This window comes from Chinchilla lanigera, unplaced genomic scaffold, assembly GCF_000276665.1.
Source record: "Chinchilla lanigera isolate Chin_1 unplaced genomic scaffold, ChiLan1.0 scaffold00077, whole genome shotgun sequence".
Taxonomy (NCBI): domain Eukaryota; kingdom Metazoa; phylum Chordata; class Mammalia; order Rodentia; family Chinchillidae; genus Chinchilla; species Chinchilla lanigera.
In genome coordinates this window covers 7,273,722-7,293,248 of record NW_004955478.1, presented here as the reverse complement: position 1 = coordinate 7,293,248, position 19,527 = coordinate 7,273,722, and the positions used below count along the sequence as shown (strand labels likewise).

Sequence of the window (19,527 nt, the reverse complement as noted above, 5' to 3'; positions counted from 1 at the left end):
AGATAGAATCCTTAAACCTAGATTAAAAACTTTTTTCAAATTGATGTTCTGACTTTCTTAGCAAGCTGAAATTAGTAAGCCATGCTTTGTTTTCGCTAGTTAACATACCATAGCCTTCTGGTAGGTCTGGAGGAGTATGTAAGTGTGTCCTGCTCATGTAATTTCTATGTCGTTGTGACCTGACTCTCCTCTCTGCCAGTCTGGGGTCTGAAGACTGTCCACATGTTGCACCATTTGTTCCACTAATTGGAGTGTTCTCATCAACAAAGCAGCTAAGAGGTCTGCCGGGACTAGAATATTCAGATGCTGGTCTATTGAAAAGCAATAAGGAAAAAAATGTTATCAATTTAGATATCAAAGAGTTCACCAGATAATATATACTACAACAATAACTGGTTACCACATAAGAAAATGGACTGACTCATACAAATATAATGATTTCAGGAACTCTGTAAAAGCAAGTCTGAAGTCTCTAGGCACCAAAGAAACTCATGAGGTAAATACATCACTTATGTATTTAAATGGCTTTATTTGATTTTAGGTATAGATATAGATGGAAGTATCTGCTGTTTTGTTTTGGTTTTGGTGGTACTGGGAATTGAATCCAGAGCTTCATGCATGCTAGGCAAGTGCCCCATCACTAAGCTACACACCACTAAGCCCTTTTTAATTTATTCTGAGACAAAGTCTCACTAAAGTTGTTCTAGGAGAACCTGAACTTAAAATCCTCTTGTCTCAGCCTCCCAAGTAGCTGGGAGTACAGGTGTGAGGCACTGCATCTGATGATTTTAATTATATTTTATACAAAATCTAAATATATTTATAATTTGAGTACTGTCTTACGAAGTATAACTCGACCTTGATACAGCCTACCTCTTGGACCTGATTTCCTATGATTTGGCTTCTTCCACACTTATTCTTCCCATTACTTGAACTTCCCAAAGTCAGTTTACCCTCTAGACCTTGAGAACAGTACCTCTTCTTTCCACAGAATACTCTTTTCTCTTATTCTTCCTAATCCCCTAGCTCTTTTTTTGTTATTCCAATGATAGTTTACTTAAACAAGGCCTCCTAAGAGGGCCTTCTAATCTAACAGCCCTCCAGTTATTTGACAGTACAAAGATTCCCCAATTCATAAAGGTTCAATTTAAGCTTTTTTTACTTTGCCGGTGATAATGGCACATGTCTGGAATCCTAGCACTCTCAGAGGCTGGGGCAGGCAGATCCTAAATTTGAGCCCAGCCCGAGTAATTTGGGAACATAGCAAAACCTTGTCTCAAAGTAAAAATACAAAGGACTGAGATTAACAGGAGAGAACAGCGCAGGGTGAAGGCCATGGGTTCAATCCCCAGTACCACAAATAAATAAATAAATAAATACATAAACAGAAATAGTTTCCTGGACTTAACAGTAACGCAAGAGCCATCAGCATTCCATAGAAATTGTACTTCAAATTTATACTGTTTCCCAGACTAGCAAGTGATACACACAGATACTCTCACGATGCCGGGCAACAGCAGCAAGCTGCACTTCCCAGCAGGCCATGTGATCATGACAGTAAAGGACAGTAATGTGTTGCTATGTTTGCTATACTGAGCATATTAAGTGAATTCTTGGCTTACACTACTTTAAATTTACAAAGGTTTATTAGACATATCCCCAATCATTAAGTCAAAGAGCATCTATTCTTTATTTCTGACATTTTTCTTGTTTCTTTGTTTTCTCCATCGTTCCCCCCACCAAATATGTACTGAAAGAATGGAATCTGCCTAGTTTATTCCCTACTATAAATATTCCTATTACCTGGTGCCTAACACATGGGTACAAAGAGCTCAATTAACATTTACTGAACAAATAAAAGAGAGATATTCGTTTGTCTCATGAAGGAAATTTCCAGTTATTGTAGGTCTTCCAAAAGAAAAGGATAATCACAAATTCACCTTTAAACATTTATAATAATCAAAATTTTATACATGTAGAAATTGAGACAGAAGAAATTGGGCCCCACTTAAACAATGACACGAGTGTATATTCATTCACTCAGGTTTAGATATAATAAAAATAAGCTGTTCAACTTCAGTAAAATCTTTGGCAATTTTTACTAGACATGTGACAGGGTGACCTATCAAACAATCTTTGCTCATATAGTGACCATTAAAAATAGTAATAATAGCACCTAACCAGATATGGTGGCACACACCTGTAATCTCAGCGCTCAGAAGGCTGAGGCAGGAGGATCACTATGAGTTTGAGGCCAGCCTGTGCTACATAGTTGAGTTCAAGGCCACCCTGAACTGTATAGCATGACCCTGTCTCAAAAAAACAAGTAAAATTTAAAAAAATAATAAAAATTAAAATAGCATCTAATAATCTATAATAATACAAGGCAAGGGAAAAATTCTGGAAAAGTTGAGAGATAAATCATAACTTTAAGTAGGTGACTAGCACAGACCATGAGAAATACTATATGTTTTTACCTTGTTGGGCGTTCCCATTGTGTAGTTCTTGTTATGTGGTTTAGATACTGGATTCTTCCGGAGGCAGTTCTCCGCTCTTCCCAGCTTAAAGAAAAATTTTGAGAGGTAAGGCTTTAATGGGTATTAAGAAGAAGTCGGCACATGCTATGTTTTCAGTGCTATCACTAAGCCAGGTAAATATCTGCTGCTCCAATTAGGAAGGGCTGAATAGGGTTTTTTCAACTTATTTTAGAAATGCACAGTTTAGGTAATGTCAGTATCACTGAACGTGTACGTGTACTAATTTCTCTATCATTTTCTGAAAATAGCTCTCCTAAAAATATATTTACTCAAAATTAACTAGGTCTTAAAGCTCATATGCAGAAGACTAAGAATTGAAATACAGGTGGTCTAAAACCATACATGATTTTTTAAAAATTAAATTTCACTAGAAGAGCTTGTTAAAAACATTTAGCCCACCTATGCTAGTTCATAGTAACTGTCCACTTGACTGGATTATGAGGGTGTGAACCTCGTGAACAGATTACCCACTGAAGAGTTCTTAGCTGAATAAATTATTAGAAGGCAGAGTCTACTTTGGAGGAAGCAGGTAATGGAGGTATGGCCCTGGGCAACAGACTTGATCCCAAGCTCCTTTCTCTCCAGCTCTTTCCAACTCACTGTTTCCCAGCCACCATAAGTTGGGCAGCCTTCCTCCATCATACCTTCCCACCATGATGTATCTGCCCTGGAGCCAACCGGCCATGGACTGAAACCTCTGAAACTGGAAGCCACAATAAACCTCTCCTTCCTGAAGCTGTGAGTGTCAGGCATTATGTCCCAACAGTGAGAGAGCAGACCAATAAACTACCTAAATTAATTTTTTAAAAATCAAGAATGCCACTTTTCCCTCAACTCTTTATTATAATTTATATACTGAAATAGGCAAATAACCAGATATATGGTAATATTAATATTTCCACCAATATATTGATTGAGTTTTGGGGACATTAAAATACAAAAAATAAGGAGATGTGGTTATAATAAAAATAATGATGGACAAATACAGAATAACAATACTTATTTGCTATACTCTCTCAATATTATTTCATCCTAACCCTCCTTCAAAACTACCATAATCTACCTCATATCCATAAAAGAGTTGACAGACCTCAAAAAACTAAAGTGATCCATAAACACAGTTATTCATGACAATTTTTAAAAGTCAAAACAAAATGAGCAAATATAGCTTGGATGTAAAATTTTATATTGAAAATAATTTGAGCCAAAATCAAACAATTATACAATTTAAATGGGTCCAATGTACTATATGTAAATTATACCTCATTGAACTAAAAAATACTTTGAAGGTTAAAAAAATCAGGTAAGTTGGGCTGGGGATTTAGCTCAGCGGCACAGCACCTGCCTGGCAAGCGCAAGGTCGTGGGTTCAATTCCCGGTATTGGTGGGGGGAGGGATATATAGATCAGGTAAGTGTCAGAATTAGTATCAAAGATAGAGATTAGTGATAAAGAGTTTGGGAGCCATCAGTTAGGCTTGTGTTCAAGTGATGCCACTTATTATGTACCCTTAGGAAAGTTACTTTACTCTGAGTCCCAGTTTTTTAATCTGTAAAGTGAGTGATAGTAACTATAGTAAAAACAACAAAAATGACAGTAATTGTTAAACACCATGTGCAAGACACTGAAGTGCTTTATGTAAATGATTTAATTAAGTCTTCAACAATTTATAGGATATAGACTTTCATCAATCATTTTTTTCACAAAATAAACTAAAGCTTTAGAAGTTAAATAAAATAATGTCATGAAGCTAGTAAACAGAACAGTAAGGGCTGGAACTCAAGTGGCCAAAGTCCAGAGTTATACACAATATTCTACCTGCTAAGATGCTATGAGAATTAAATGATACTATGTATATAAAGTACTTACAGTAGTATGTGCTCAATAACTGTTATTATAATTATTATTTCCCGAATTCTCTTTCCCATCCCTCTAAATAGAATGCTTCACACTCAGTGCTTATTAAACCTGTTTAGAGTAATTTACCAAGCAAAAAAGTTTTTCTTTTAAATAGTATCCAGACAAAAGTTATATTTGGCAAGAAATTTCATTTGCTTCCTTGTCAAAACTTTTTTGTGGTCAAGGCTCTTAAAAAATTCATATTTAACACACATAATTCATGGCTTATTTTGTAAATGTATAGTAATACAATTCTTCTAGCTTTATAAGCAGAAAGAAAATCTACATTCTAGAATTGATTATAGCAAATTTCTAATATATAAAATAAATACTAATTAATTTCTTACCATTTAAAGTCTACTATCCATACATTTCTCTAACAATTTTAGTGACATTAGCTTACCCGTCTGGTAAATCATTATCAAACAAACGACTGCAGTCCACAACTTGTCCTCCTGTGCCTATTCGGTCTCTGGACTGAAGACTTACTATTAAACAACAGAAACATTACTAAAATTCACGGAACTAGAAAAGAACTACTACAACCTAAAACATCTATTTTTAGAAGATATTTGGCTTACTTTAATAGTATAGAATGAATCTTTGGTTTCTAATAAAATGTAAAGTTTCTTTTCCCATACATTTTTTTTTCTTTAGGAGTGATACCAGAATCTTAGGTTTTCTACAATTTATCTTGTTCACAGAACAAAGTCTACTTTCCTTTTCATCTTCATAATGGGGCAATGCAAGGTTGCTACTGCACTCAAGAAGAGGGAGTAACACATTAAGGGTATAGTCACATACAGACGAATTTTAGAAGTTTACATTAATTTAATTCTCTTTTTTCTTTTAGTTTTTATTCTTATTAGTGCCTGTTTGAGGTACGTAACGATGACACTCCTCGTGTGGAGCTGGTACATGTATACAGCACATCTGAATTCTTTTTTTCTCTCCTTCCCCTTCCCTCACCTTTTCAACCCCTCCCATCTGCATAAGATCTAGTTCCCTATTCCTATTACCTTTTATTTTGCTCTTTATTTATATTTTGAATTTCTCATATAACAGAAACCACATGTATTTAAGCTTGTGTGTCTGATATATTTCACTTAACATTATGGTCTCAAGGTTCATCCATTTTCCTACAAATGACTCAAAAAAATATGGAATGCTTCACAAATTTGCAAGTCATCTTGCACAAGGGCCATGCTAAGCTTTTCCGTATCATTCCAATTTTAGCATATGTGCTGCTGAAGTGAGCATAAGTTTTAATTCTTGGTCATCTCAATATCTTTAAAAACTACACTGGATTCTGGGAACAGGGTAATCCCTATACTTCATGGGTTTCAAGAGTAGTGTAAAACTACCATTATAAACTTGGAGACAGGAGATACAAACTCTAGAGTTGACTCTGCCAACTAGGTTAACACTGTAATTAATATTAAACAAAACACTTAACATGCTTAAGGGCTGACAGTCCCAAATGAATAACGAGGAAGTCAGGTTAAATGATATCCCTCAAGTCCTTCCTTGCTGTTCCAGTATTCCTTAATTCTATTTTTGGTAAGTCTCCCAAAAGTTAGAAGAGGTACGGCTAATTGCCAACATTGAGTATTCTTTTTTTTTTTCTCCCAGCACTAAGGATTGCATCCAAGGCCTTTGCACTGAGCTACATTCCCAGCATTCCTTTTGTTTTTTATTTTGAGACAGGGTCTCACTAAATTGCCAAAGCTGGACTCAAAAGTTGAAATCCAGAGTGCTGGGATTACAGGCTACCACTACCATCCTAATTTCTTAAAGAATTACTAAATTACCACATACAAAGTATGTTGCAAGGTATGACATCTGAGGACCTTTCATTCAAAGAATGGTCTCATACCCCTGCTCTATAAAAATCTGAAAAATAAGGAAGTTCACAGATCTCTTGTATATTAAGTTTCACTTATAGGAGAGAACACTGTAACACACCTCAGTGAATGTAAATATGTTTTAGAAAAACTACTTGAAAAATAAGTTTTCATATAGAAATAAAGTGAAATGTTTACTGAAATAGAATCACAGTGAAGCACTATTTTCTTACTAGCTTTGTTTAAAATAGCATTAAGGTTCAAAGCTAATGAATTACATAGGTTTGCTATATTATAAAACACCTAAGCAATTTTTATGTGGTCCTAAATGATCTAATTCTAGTATATAAAATGAACTGTAAAAATGTTTACTAGAGCCACTGTTCATAATATTTAAACATTATTAACTAAATATCCAATAACAAAAGATTGGTGAAATTATCATATCCTACCATACAACATTAAAAATGCTATAAAAATATATCTATGCACAAAAAAGAGACATAATGACAGATTAAAACAGGCTACTAAAACTTTGCATGGCATAGTATCATTTTTTAAGTATATATAGCAAAAGTACACATGAAGATGATTATGATGAACACTGTGAGTATTCTTTAGGTTCTTGTAAACAATAGGGCCGGGGATGTAGCTCAGTGGCACAGTGCCTGCCTGGCAAGCACAGGGTCCTAAGTTCGATTCCCGGTACCAAAATTTTTTTTAAAAAGCAAACAGTATAACAAAATCTTTGCAAGAGCAAAAACAGCTCAACAGTTTTAAGTACAAGGGAAGGGTCTGTACCCCTTGAATAGATCATCTCAATTTGGAAAAAGTATTTTTAAGGTAACAATTGTTTAAAAAGATAAAGCAAAGTACATAAAAATGCTTGCAAGTTTCAATGTTATAACAACAGAAATAAAAGTTCAATGATTAAGTTATAATTCACCATTAATTATCAATAAGTGAAAGAAAGCAAAATAAAAAATTTATGTTCACTGTAATTAAAATAATAGAAATATATATGTATACAGAAATATTTAGAAAGTGGTATTGCTTAGTATTTTAATGTTTTCTTCCATTTTCCAAAAGGATATTTTGTCCATCTATTTACAATTGTTTACAGAGGCCCCATTCTCCAAGAACTGAGCTCATTCTGTCTCGGAATGACAAGATTACATGACAGGATTTGAGTTTAGCCTCCCTCTCGCTTCTTAATGGTCCTATTATGAGTTCCATATTCACACATGAGCTTTACCTTTAAATACACATGCACATACCTAAAAGTAAAACATCTGTATTTTATGTAGTATATTCTAGTAAATATACTCCGAATTCTAATAAACTCTATCATTTTATAAATAAAAATTTACACTTAAGTGCCTGGTTAACACTGTATGTTTTGTTAATCCTAGATATTAGTTGGCAAGCATTACATAACATACCAAATCAAATACAACAGAAACAACTACATGAAAAAGCCTGCATGCCACGACTTATTTTTAGAATGTTTTACATCTCCTTCTCAATCTAAGAATGACAGGAATTACCAGTAACTCTGTACTGCATGCAGATGCTTTCCTGGGATGACGAGAACAGGGCTTTGTTAAGAGGCTATCCTGCCAGTTACCCAACTCTGAATCCAATTCTTTGCCTTCCTCGTAGGAAATGCAGTTCTTCAAGCACCTTTGGGAACTACCACTTTGAGACATTCATAATGAAATCATTTTAGTCTACATTCTGCTCTACCACAAGGTAAGATTCCAAATGAATTTTTATTTATTTTTTATTTTTTTTCTGCTACTGGGGATCAAACTCAGGACCTTGTGCTTGCCAGGCAGGCGCTTATGCCACTGAGCTATCTCCCCAGCCCAAATTTTTATTCTTTAAGAAGCCTCCGAAGTACCTTCCTGCGTCCTACCACACTATGCATCATAATCAAATCTCAACCCATCAGTTTTTAAGAAAAGTCTCAAGAAATTTTATACCACGCCCTTTGCTCTATGTCAACTCAAGATAGTCTATTAGTCCCTTTCCACTGAGTGCCATATAAGTAAGCTAACCATTTCTCCCTTTTTCCAGTTAAGTCTTTTTTTTTCAGGGGAGGGGATACCAGGAATCGAACTCAGGACCTTGCGCTTGCCAGGCAGGCACTTGTGCCACTGAGCCACATCCTCGGCCCCTTAAGTTTTATACTAAAATTGCTTATTCTTTTTTCAATTAGCATAGATCTTTAAGACTGTAAGGTACTAAATATTAAAAAGTTCAATAGAATATTCTTACTCAAAAACTAGTTTGAGGATTATCTTTAGGAAACTTTAATACCATCTACAAAATCTTAGTGCTGTTTTGCATTTGAATACTTTGAAAGGATTCCTTCCTGAAGGATCAACTAGTTTTTTTTTTTATTTTAGAAAGAAAAGAACAAAAAGTAACAAAAACAAAAACAAAACAACACAAAAACTACAAAAACTATACAGAATTCTTTACTTGGAGCTGCTATCTTTTAATGTACTAAGAGTTTTTGCAATTAAGTTAACCTGGACCCTAGAGCCACTGTTTATAGTATCTTGACTCATATTTAATTTATGCCAATACAATGTAGCTTTAGTTGTTATACTTTGATTTAAAAGGTACTTAAATTATAGGTCAGTCTGAATGAGGCCAAAATTCACTGATTTTAAATTCCATACTTACCTACTATCTGTCCTCTAACTGTATCATTGTCATTTGGCCCAAGTTTGCATAGATCCAACCGCTGATCTATTTCAAATCAACAACAAAACAAAAAATTTAAAAATTGGCTGGTATCAGAAAGTCTAACATCTATTAGTAAAAGTAAATTCTCATTATCTACTACAAATCAAACCTATAAAGAATTAATCATAAAACAAATGTTTAAATTCTCCAACCTCATATAAATTAGCATTTAACTGTCTCAACAAGTTCTGGTAAATTCAAATTTCAAACATGCAATATTGGTATGTTATAATGCCAAAAGGTAGTTACTGCCTTTCTGAAACTTTCAGACCACTGCCATCTCAGTCTTGCCTTGCCTAAAATTGGCGGTCTTAACAATTTATACCTGAGCTTTAGTTCTGTCACATGTTCTGTCACAGCACCTACCTTGCATTTTTCAAGGATTAAATCTGATAATACTGTAACATAAGACTTTCAACATGGTGCCTGGCACATAAGTGTTCAACAAATGTTAGTTGTTGTCATTCTTACTACTTTTATCTAATCATGCTCAAGCCCCCCCCTACACACACAATAAATCTTAAGAAAAAAACTAAAATCCGGGTTTGAATTAATTCATCCATTAATCCCATAGGGGAAACTTCTTTTGGTGGTGGTGGTATTGGAAATTGAAGCCAGAACCTTGTGGATGTCTGGCAACTACTTTAGCGCTGAGCTGCATCCCCAGCCCTTTTTATTTATTTATTTAGAGACAAAATGTCACTAAGTTGTGTTGGCTGCCTTGAACTTTCAATCCTGTTTCAGCCTTCCAAGCAGCTGGGATTACAGCCATATGCCACCACACATGGCACAATTCAATTATTCTTCCAGATGCTTCATCAGTAAACATAACACTGCCTTGGCCCTCAAAGGTATAGAAAGGAATAATGTTACCCATAGCATGTTGGTTCTGCTTAGCTGAATTCTTTTACAAGTGTATCCCACCTGTCTTAATTATGAATCGATAAAACAAGGAGACCATCTTAGACTTAGTATTCTCCAATCCGGCAGAACACTGCATCAGGTGCTCAATAAATATTGGATCAATATTACTAAACATCAAAAAGGTCAAGTAAATTAATGCAAGGAAACAAATATATGGAGCAGAAAGAAAAATCTGTGTTCCCAGACTCTAGTCCCTGAGCAAACAGCTAAAAATACAATTTCCCCTCTGCAAAATAAATGCATGTCACTGAGTTAGCTAAACAGAGAGCTTCTGCAAAGCATGTTCTTCACCTGCTATTGCAGTTTCTCCAATTTGGCACGCTCCTTTTGCTAGAAGGCTTTTGCCCCCGCTTCTCAGACAATAGGACTCATGCCATTTTTCCTTTTGTCACCAAGGTTTAGAACAGTACCTGGGATGTTTAGAGTTCAATAAATGTTGGGAAAACTGAGGCCAGAACACTGTAACTTCAGACATTTCATCTATAAATTTTAAGTTTGCCTGCTAGACTGGGTAACAAAACAGTATGGTTTATATGCAAGTCTTTTCCAATCCCAATATCCCTCTCTTGTTGGGTCATCACCCTGTTAACCCACAAATATAAGAATTTCTCAGATAGCCTTAAATTTGTCTGAGAATTTCTAGTTCAGTTCTCTCCCTTTTATATAACAGGTCAATATTTATATATCTAGGTTGTGGTATCATACCACATTAAAAGGAACCATCTCAATATATCTAGCATTCAATGCTAAATTTACTCTGTTTTTTACTTAAATTCCTTAGCTAAATTATATGAGCCTGATTATTAGCAAAGGCATCTGGGCTAAAATTCCATGACAATGACTAACAATGTTTCTTATATTAAAAATTCTATAGAAACAACAGTAACAAAAAATCTGTTGCAAAAAAATTTTCCATCTATGTATGTTTCAGTGGAGAGACACCCAAAAGGACTCTGCCACTACGTTACCTAAGTTACATAAATGTTAAGTCAATTTGTCAATCCGTTGTGGAAATCATTTTGAATATCTTGATCTTAGTAAAGGCCCAGGTCAGTGATAAAGTGAGCTATATTTAGTAGTTAATATAACTATCCTACAATCAATTTTTAATTTTGTCACAGCAGTTTTTTAATATTCTTATCCACTAATAATTCTCCTTTAACTGACACCTTCAATATTCCAATCACCTAAATAAAAATTTACTGCCATCTCACAAATCCATCAAAACCAGAGAATGGTACTAAGAAATTTTAAAAGACATGTTTACTTGGACACCTTTCTTCTCAACCTTCTGGGTATCAAACACTTCGTAATATTTATTAATTCACTAAAAGCTAGGTATAAGCTCTGATCAGCTCTAGCTCCACATACTGAAAATGTTACACATTTTAAAGGTGTACAAAATTGGCAGGCATAGTAGCACATGCCTGTAAGCCAGCACTCAGGAGGATGAGAAAGGAGGATCCCTGTGAGTTTGAGGCCAGCCTCGACTACATAGTGAGTGTAAGGCCAGCCTGGACTGCCTAGCAAGACCCTGTTTCAAAACAAAAATATGTACAAAATAAATACAGACCAGGAATTTTACCAATATTTCAGACATATATAGGAAGTTTCTAGATCCCTACATATAATAAAAATCATAAGAACAATTAAATAACATGATAATAACATTAAAAAATGAGAATATATTTTTATTTTTTTTAGTATCAAAAGCTCTAGTATCTACTCACAACCAGTGTCTTTGAGGCGGTTGATGGCGTTGGAAAGAAGACGAACACAACCAAGAAATCCAGCGCCTTGTTTTTTATGGATCTTCTTGTGATTCCACACACTGATTGTGACTGAATCAGACTTTCCAATATACCTAAAAACCAAAACAGCTACATGAATAACTCCATAAAGTAGTCTAAAACTTTTCTCTTTTTATATATTCTAAAGTGCAAAATATACTTTGAATTTAGTCAATCCACATGACTAAACTTAAATTTTTGGAAGTTTTAAAATACCTAAAAATGACTTTTTAATATCGCAGGCTGGGCAAAAATTCTTGTTAGTAAAAAAGTTTCTTCTGTAGCTAGTATCTAGTAGCACTAAGGGAGTTTATAATGATTACTCTTTTCAAGAACAAAAACCCTAAAAGAACTTTTATTATGGTCACAATTTAAGTACACTTCAATGACACGACCTCTACTTCAGAGATGACTTAGTTCACTTGCAAGGGGCGTTGTCAAGGCTGACAGACCAAAAATCTGACCTACCTGTTACATTTTTTAATGCTGGAGAACAAAAGCTGTTTGTAACGCTTTTCCCCTGCTTCTTTCCTGTATGCAGGCCTTGAGCGAGCAGGACGCTTGGAGATCTCACTTCACTGCCTGCAGACAAGCGGAGCAGGGGAAAGCGTTACTGTACTTGTCTGTGCACACGCCTGCCAGCTGTTAACACGGCACCAACCCTTGGGTACACATACGTAACGTGACTGTGTCAGTGGAACCTAACTCCATTCAAATGACTCTAAGAGGTCAAATTTTTGGTCCAGCAACCTTGATCTTAAAAGTATCATTCAACAAAAGAGAAATATTGGAAAAATTTACCAAGTACAAATAAAAGCCTAAGCCACTTAAGTGAAGATTAAAACTTTTAAGTAAGGATCATGGAAGGGGCACAAGAGTCCCTGAATCCATCTGTATCTAAAGAATGGCTACCTATGAGCTTTTATTTATGTGAGATGATACATTCCTTTTGTTAAATTAAGCCTATTTGAATCTGATCTCTGTTGCTTACCAATGAAAAGATCTGAATTAAAGTATCATTCAGAATATATACACCAATTTTAAATTACACCTACCAGACGTATCTTCGTATGTAACTACTGCATGCTATTAATTCCAGAACGAGTATCAAGTATTAAACAGGCAGACCACTCCAAACCAAACATCAGAAAAGAATAAACAGACACTCCTCATTTAATAACTGAGTTGTGGTTCTGCTGCTAAGTCGTTAAACGCATTGGTCACTGAATGAGGAACTGTACATAATATGAATACTGCAATACTGGGAACAAAGAAATGGTCAAAGGAAACGCCAACTTGATGACATTTACTTTCAATCTGTGTGACACTTACATGCAGGACTGTTATGTGGAACATGACAGAAAACTACAGTACTATACAGTACAATCAGCAAAAATTACAGTAGTGTATAAATAAGGCATACTGTACAAAAAAGACCTTGAAGCTCTATGAATAAGATGTACAGAACTATACAGGAAAGAAAAAAGAAGGGTCATAAGACCAACTGGTGGGTCCTAAGTCTGAACTGCACACCTTGGTCGTAAATCCAAACAGTCATTAAATGAGTGGTATCTGTAAATCACATTACATCGTTTCCCAACTAATATGCCTGGTTTGTAGATACACTGAAATACTGACTCTCCAGGCTTCATGGCAGACCACCACGGGCTCAAACAACTCCCTCTGTGTACTGTAGCGCACCAGCAGACTTCTGATGTTGGAAAGCTCTATCTCAAACTGCACTAAACATCTGCTGATTGTAGACCTTCTGAAAAATAATTCATGAATTACTAGAAATTAACTGTGTTGTAGCACTTAAGTGTGCATGTCACAAACATTCTGTACAAATACCCTAAGGTTAGGAATTAATCAAAAATAACATTTCTTACACCTAGAAAAGTATCTCCTCTCTTTTTAAGGAAACTTCATGTAACGTAACACGCATCCCAACATAAAAGAAAAAGGTACAATCCTTTTAAAATTGAAAGTTAAACAGAGAGCTCTAGTTAGGTTTTATTAAAAACTTCAACTTCTTTGGAAATATGATTTATAAACAAGCTTCAGGATATTGCATCATAAGGGCTACCTCTACATGAAAATATAGTATTATCATATAGAAAAAAATACGACACATATGTAGCCAGGTGAGGGGCCAAATGTCTACGATCCCAGCACTCGGGAAGCTGAGGCAGGAGGATTGCCATAAGTACAAGGTCGGCCTGGGCTACATAGTGAGTTCAAGGCTGGCCAAAACTACACAGTGAAACCCTTCCTCAAAATAAATAAATAATAAGTAAATAAATAAATAAATAAACACATTCAAAATTTCTGGCTAAAATATAATTATTACATTTTGTAGCTTTAGTCAATTTGAAGTGAAGATTTTATAAAATGATCCAGAGTATTTCCCTGATCGTTTCTCTACCACTTTGGAAACAAGAGAAAAAAAGTCCAATTAATATTAACTATAAAATAAAACCTAACAAGCACATGAAAAAATGTTCAACATCATTAGTTATTAGAGTAATATAAATCAAAACCACAATGAGGCACCAATTCATAACTATTAGGATGGCTATAATTTTTAAAAGAAAAATAACCAAAATTTAGCAACAGAGGGATAGAGAGAATACCCTAAAATGTTCTATCTGGAAAACAATCGTGGAAGATCACAACTGCCACCAGCAACACTGTAAATCTGCACTGTCCAGAATGGCAGCCATCAGCCACACAAAACTATTAAGTATTTCCAATGTGGCTAGTCCAGATGGAGGTAAGCGAAGTATAAAATAACCCTGGTTTCCAAGACTTAGTATATGATGAAAGAATCCAGTATTTTATTTCAGTTACATGCTGAAATGACAATATTTTAGATATACTAAATTAAATTATGCTTAATTTCACCTGTTTCTTTTTTATGTTTTTAAAATGTGGCAACTAAAAATTTTAAAATTAAAGATATGCTCCAACTTATAGCTCTGATTTTTTTTTTTTTTTTCAGTACTAGGGATTGAATCCAGGGCCTCCATACTGAACTACATTCTAGCCTCTTGTATCTTTTATTTTCAGACACAGTCCCACTAAGTTACTAAGCTGCCGGGCTGAAACTTTAGATCTTCCTGCCTCCCTAAGCCTCTTGGAGTGTAGGAATTACAGGCATGTGCCAACACTCCCAGCTTGTATTTCTACTGATGCTTATGTAAACCTAGAAGATAATAAAGCAATGTATTTAAAACTTGGGAAGAAAGTGATGTTTCATCTTAAAGTCTCTATTCAAACTATCTGTCAAGTAAGAATATAAAATATATTTTCAGATAAGACCTCAAAAAATATTTTCCATCTTTCTACTTTCTCAAAATGACAATGGAAGATAAAACTTCACAGAAAAAAAAAACCAGCAGCAGCAGAAGTAGTAATAGTTGTTACTGAGAAGCAAAGGAAGTTCCTAACCTAATGATAAAGGCAAGTCCCAGGGAGACTACAAAGCAGGTCATGAGAGAACCACCCGGCCCAAACTGAAGTAAGAAAACAGACTTCAGGAGGGATGTCTGCAAGAAGAAAAAGCCAATGGAATACCTGACAAAACTGAACACATGGCTCCATAAGAGAGGTGGGAATTAATGAGATGAACAGAAAACCAAACAAATGGCATAAACCAAACAATGGTACAACTTGAGAAACAACAGTTATCGAGAAAGAAAAAGTGGTTCCTGGGAACCATGTAATCAATCTATCTCTGAATATTTTCATAATCATAATCATATAAACATGGAGTGGGGGCTGGGGACTTAGCTCAGCGGCAAAAGCACCTGCCTGGCAAGTGCAAGGCCGTGAGTTCGGTTCCCGGTACCGGAGAAAAACCCAAAAAAACAAAACAAAAACATATAAACATGGAGTAAAGATTTAACTAAAAAAGTTCATTTATACTGAAGGGCTGGGAGAAAAAGAAGGGGCACAGGAGTGAGCGTTCTGGGGCAGGGGTGGGTAGAGGTACTAATTTTAAAAGCTGCATCATCTTCTCAGGTAGGAAATTTTAAAATATCTAAAACTAGAAACAACAAATGATTGCGGTGATATAAAATAAGCAAGCTATCTATAAACAAAGAAATACCTGAATAAACGAACAAACCTGTTAAAGAAGTCATATACTACTATGATTAAAATATAAAGAGAAAACCATCCACACAGAAGGAATTCTGAGTTTTATGCCAGTAACTGACCTAAAGTGAATTAACCTTTATTGCACCGGAGAGGGAGGGCTGCTCTCTATTGTGACCCAGTTTAATTTTGTTCTTAGAACCATCTTCAAACCCAGGGATCAATACACCAAAACACCTTTCCACTGGGTTTTGCGTCCCTTCTGTGAAGACCAAATTATACCACAGATAAAACTCAAATAATTTTCTGAGATTCTTTTTACAGATTATATCAAATAATATTAACTGTGTTTGATCTCAAATTAATCATTTAAACCTACAGGTCATAATGCTGATTCCATTTTGGATCGAGTGTATTCTTCACAGTATCTGTAGAATGGCATTGTCCAGATCCATCAACTACCACCTTAGCAAACGGATCAGGAAGTCCTGTGAAATAAAGAGATTTTCTTTTTTAATTAAGGAATATTCTCACATACAGATAAATTGCATAAAGATTACCATTTGCTACAAAAATTATTCCATTCTTTACTTCTTTTTAAAAAGCTGAGCTTTTAAGTATAAATAAAAGTGGTCTATTTTAAACCAAATATCAAAGTTACCTCCACATGCATGCCTGTAATCCCAGCTTGGGAGGGTCACTGTGAGTTTGAGGCCAGTGTGGGCTACACAGTGAGTCCAGGCCAGCCTGAACTACACAGCGAGACCCTGTCTCAAAAAACAAAAGAAAAAGAAAGAGAAAAAATTACCTTCACATTACGTACCAGAAGAGTATTGTTGCTGTTTTTCCTGCCTCAAAATATTCTCAGTTTGAAGGTAACTTCATACTGTAGAAGTTTTTAAGGATTGTTACCACACCTATGACCTCAGAAAGATAAACACAACATTCATGGCTCTCTCTTCCAAAATGGCTCCCTTAGTAGCTCATTTATAGAAAGATTTGTTTGCTTGTTTTTGCTTGTTTTTTTTTTCCCCCGGGATAGGGTCTCACTGTAGTTACAGCTGGCCTTGGATTCACTACAGAATCCAGGATGACCTCAAATTCTTGGCGATTGTTTGCCTCAGCCTCTCAAATGCTGGGATTACAAGCATGCACTACCACATTCAGCTTTCTAAAGAGTTTATTAAATTAGGTTTTCAAATAGACATGTGGACTATGTGTTATGCATATGTACCAACTCCCCATGATGAATATAACCATTATGTACTATAAACATATACTACTAAAAACAAAAATTTAAAAGTAACAGCAACAACAACAGAAACATGGGCTACAGAGACATCAAATGAGCCAACAAGTTTTTCTGAGCAACCTGCACAAGTGATGAGAGACTGAACCAAAACTGTAATACTGTGCCACAAAAGAGCTACTGCTTGTTCTGGCTGAGATCTGGGTTGTTGCTCAAAAGCTTCATGTGTTTGGAAAGCGACTGGGTCATGGAGGCACTGCACTCCTGAGTGGATCAGACCACTGATGCATGCACGGGTGACTTGCTGTTAGGAGGTGGGACCCGGCAGTCATGGGGTGATGACCTGGAAGGGCGTATCTCATTCCTTGGTTCCTCCCTTTTCTCTCTCTCCTTCTTGGTCACCATGACATGCACAGCTTTCTTGTGCCAGAACTTTCACTATACCATTTCTGCCTTAGAGCCAGGGGGTCAGGGACTGTAACTGTGAGCCAAAATAGCACTCTCCTCTAAGTTGCAGATGTTGGGTATTTTGTCTCAGTGACAAGGGAAGTCACTAAGACACTATGTAGTTGGGGAGATTATACGGGGGGTTGGGAGGCTGAGAATAAACAATGGTTGGCTGCACTGATTGAAATAGCAAACATGTAAAACACTGTGTAAAGTACCACTCCACATGCTTTACATATGTCCTTAATCCTCACAGTAACCCTATGAGGTGGCATTAAAATAGGCATAGCCCGATTTTACTAAGGAAACTGATCTACAAAAGAGTTAATTAGCCTAAGGTCACACACTAGTAAGTGGCAAAGCCACTTACTAAATCTCAGGTTTAGATTTTAAACTCAAACACATGCTGGCTAGCTCTAGACTTCATGTTCTCAACAATTATGCTGTATACCTCCCACTTACATATTATGTAGTCCAACAGCAAATATATGAACTAAGAAAACCACAAGAACATTTTGAACTGTAAGGAAAACAAGGCATGATGGGATTCAGCTGGGGTTTAAAGGACGAACAGGTAAAGACAGACTTCCCTAGCAACAAGAAAAGTGCCAAGGAGAGCAGGATAATATTTGAAGGGCACTCAAGAAACTAACCAAACTGTCTGTGATAAGGTACAGATTTAAATACTGCTAGAGAGATAGGACTGATCCAATAAGAGAAGCTTATAAGTTCAGAAAATAGGTTTGGAATGATGGAGGTAAATCTCAGGGAGCCGTTACAGGTTCTTGAGCTACATTTATAGCCGTTAGTAGCATTTAGGGTAGACTGGGAGAAGGAAAAGCTACTAGCATGGAGAACACTATAAAACTATTACTGTTATGTCTTGACTCTGGATGTCCCCCCTCAAAGCCTCAAGTGGTCATAGGCGGGGCTTTTCCAGAGGTGGCTGGATCTAGAGCATATGATGCTGGGATTACGGGTGTGTGATTACTAATCAGTCTGCTGAACGGATGGCATAGTTCTGGCTAGGATTAAGGATGCCCCACCCTGGTGTGAGTGCACCTGCCCCAAGGGTGGGTAACCTTGATAAAATATAAAGGACAAAAGAGGGTTAGTGTGGTAACCTGTCACCTGTCACTTGTAGCTTGCTGCCTGCCTTCTGCCCGCCCTGCACTGTTTCTCCTCTGTGATACCCCTCTGCCATGCCACCCCTGCCTTGAGGCCATCAGCCAGCTGTGGATGGAAACCTCTACAAACTGTGAACTAAATAAACCTTTCCTCCTTTACCTTTGGGTGTGAGGTATTTTGTCTCAGCAATGAGAAATGTAACAAAGACATAATCCAAGAGTAGGGTGGGGAAGTCACATGAAAAGGGAAATGAAATGACAGGAGAGCCACCCTGAAAGGTTTAATGAAAACTAATAAGAAACCAGTGTCAAAGATGACACAATAGTTTTTTTCCTGGCCAAAGCAATAGTGGTCCTTTTTTACTTTTTGAGACAAGGCCTCTCTATATAATTCAGGCTGGCCATGAACTCACTAAGATGTCCAGGCTGGCCTTGAACTAGTAGCAATCCTCTTGCCTCAGCCTCCCAAGTGCTGGAATTACAGACGTGTGTCACTGTAACAATGGTTCTTCTGACAAAATGTAAGAAAGTCAGGAGAAGGTGGGACTAAAAACACTAAAGAAACAAAAATGACAATTTAGATGCTAGAAATCAAGATGCTAATTTTCCAAGATTCAAGAACATCCAGAAATTGCCTGTTCAGTTCTTCAGTTATGTGATTCTTCAACTAAATTAAGGAAAGACCAAACTTTGATTAATAAATTTTAAAAATCAGTAAGTTAGGGTATCAAATCCATAACTGTACTGTTCTTGAAGTTTAGTGCTATTCATATTATTTCAATAACTCCTACGAATCTGTAAATGTGCTGAAAGGTTTTTTACCTCTTCCTTTAATAACACTGAAAGTATTTTCTTC

At 36.0% G+C, this 19,527-nt stretch overlaps 1 protein-coding gene across 1 annotated transcript in view; it reads right to left on the bottom strand.

Moving 5' to 3' along the window:
- The window catches only part of Smurf2 (SMAD specific E3 ubiquitin protein ligase 2), a 131,125-nt gene that overhangs the window by 43,142 nt on the left and 68,456 nt on the right, over positions 1-19,527 (bottom strand). Inside the window, exons 7-12 of the mRNA XM_013503133.1 lie at positions 16,228-16,336; positions 11,691-11,824; positions 8,974-9,039; positions 4,839-4,923; positions 2,478-2,561; positions 109-311 (exon numbers count right to left, since the gene is read on the bottom strand). Coding sequence (XP_013358587.1) covers positions 109-311; positions 2,478-2,561; positions 4,839-4,923; positions 8,974-9,039; positions 11,691-11,824; positions 16,228-16,336 — 681 coding nt within the window. The remainder of the gene's footprint in view (positions 1-108; positions 312-2,477; positions 2,562-4,838; positions 4,924-8,973; positions 9,040-11,690; positions 11,825-16,227; positions 16,337-19,527) is intronic.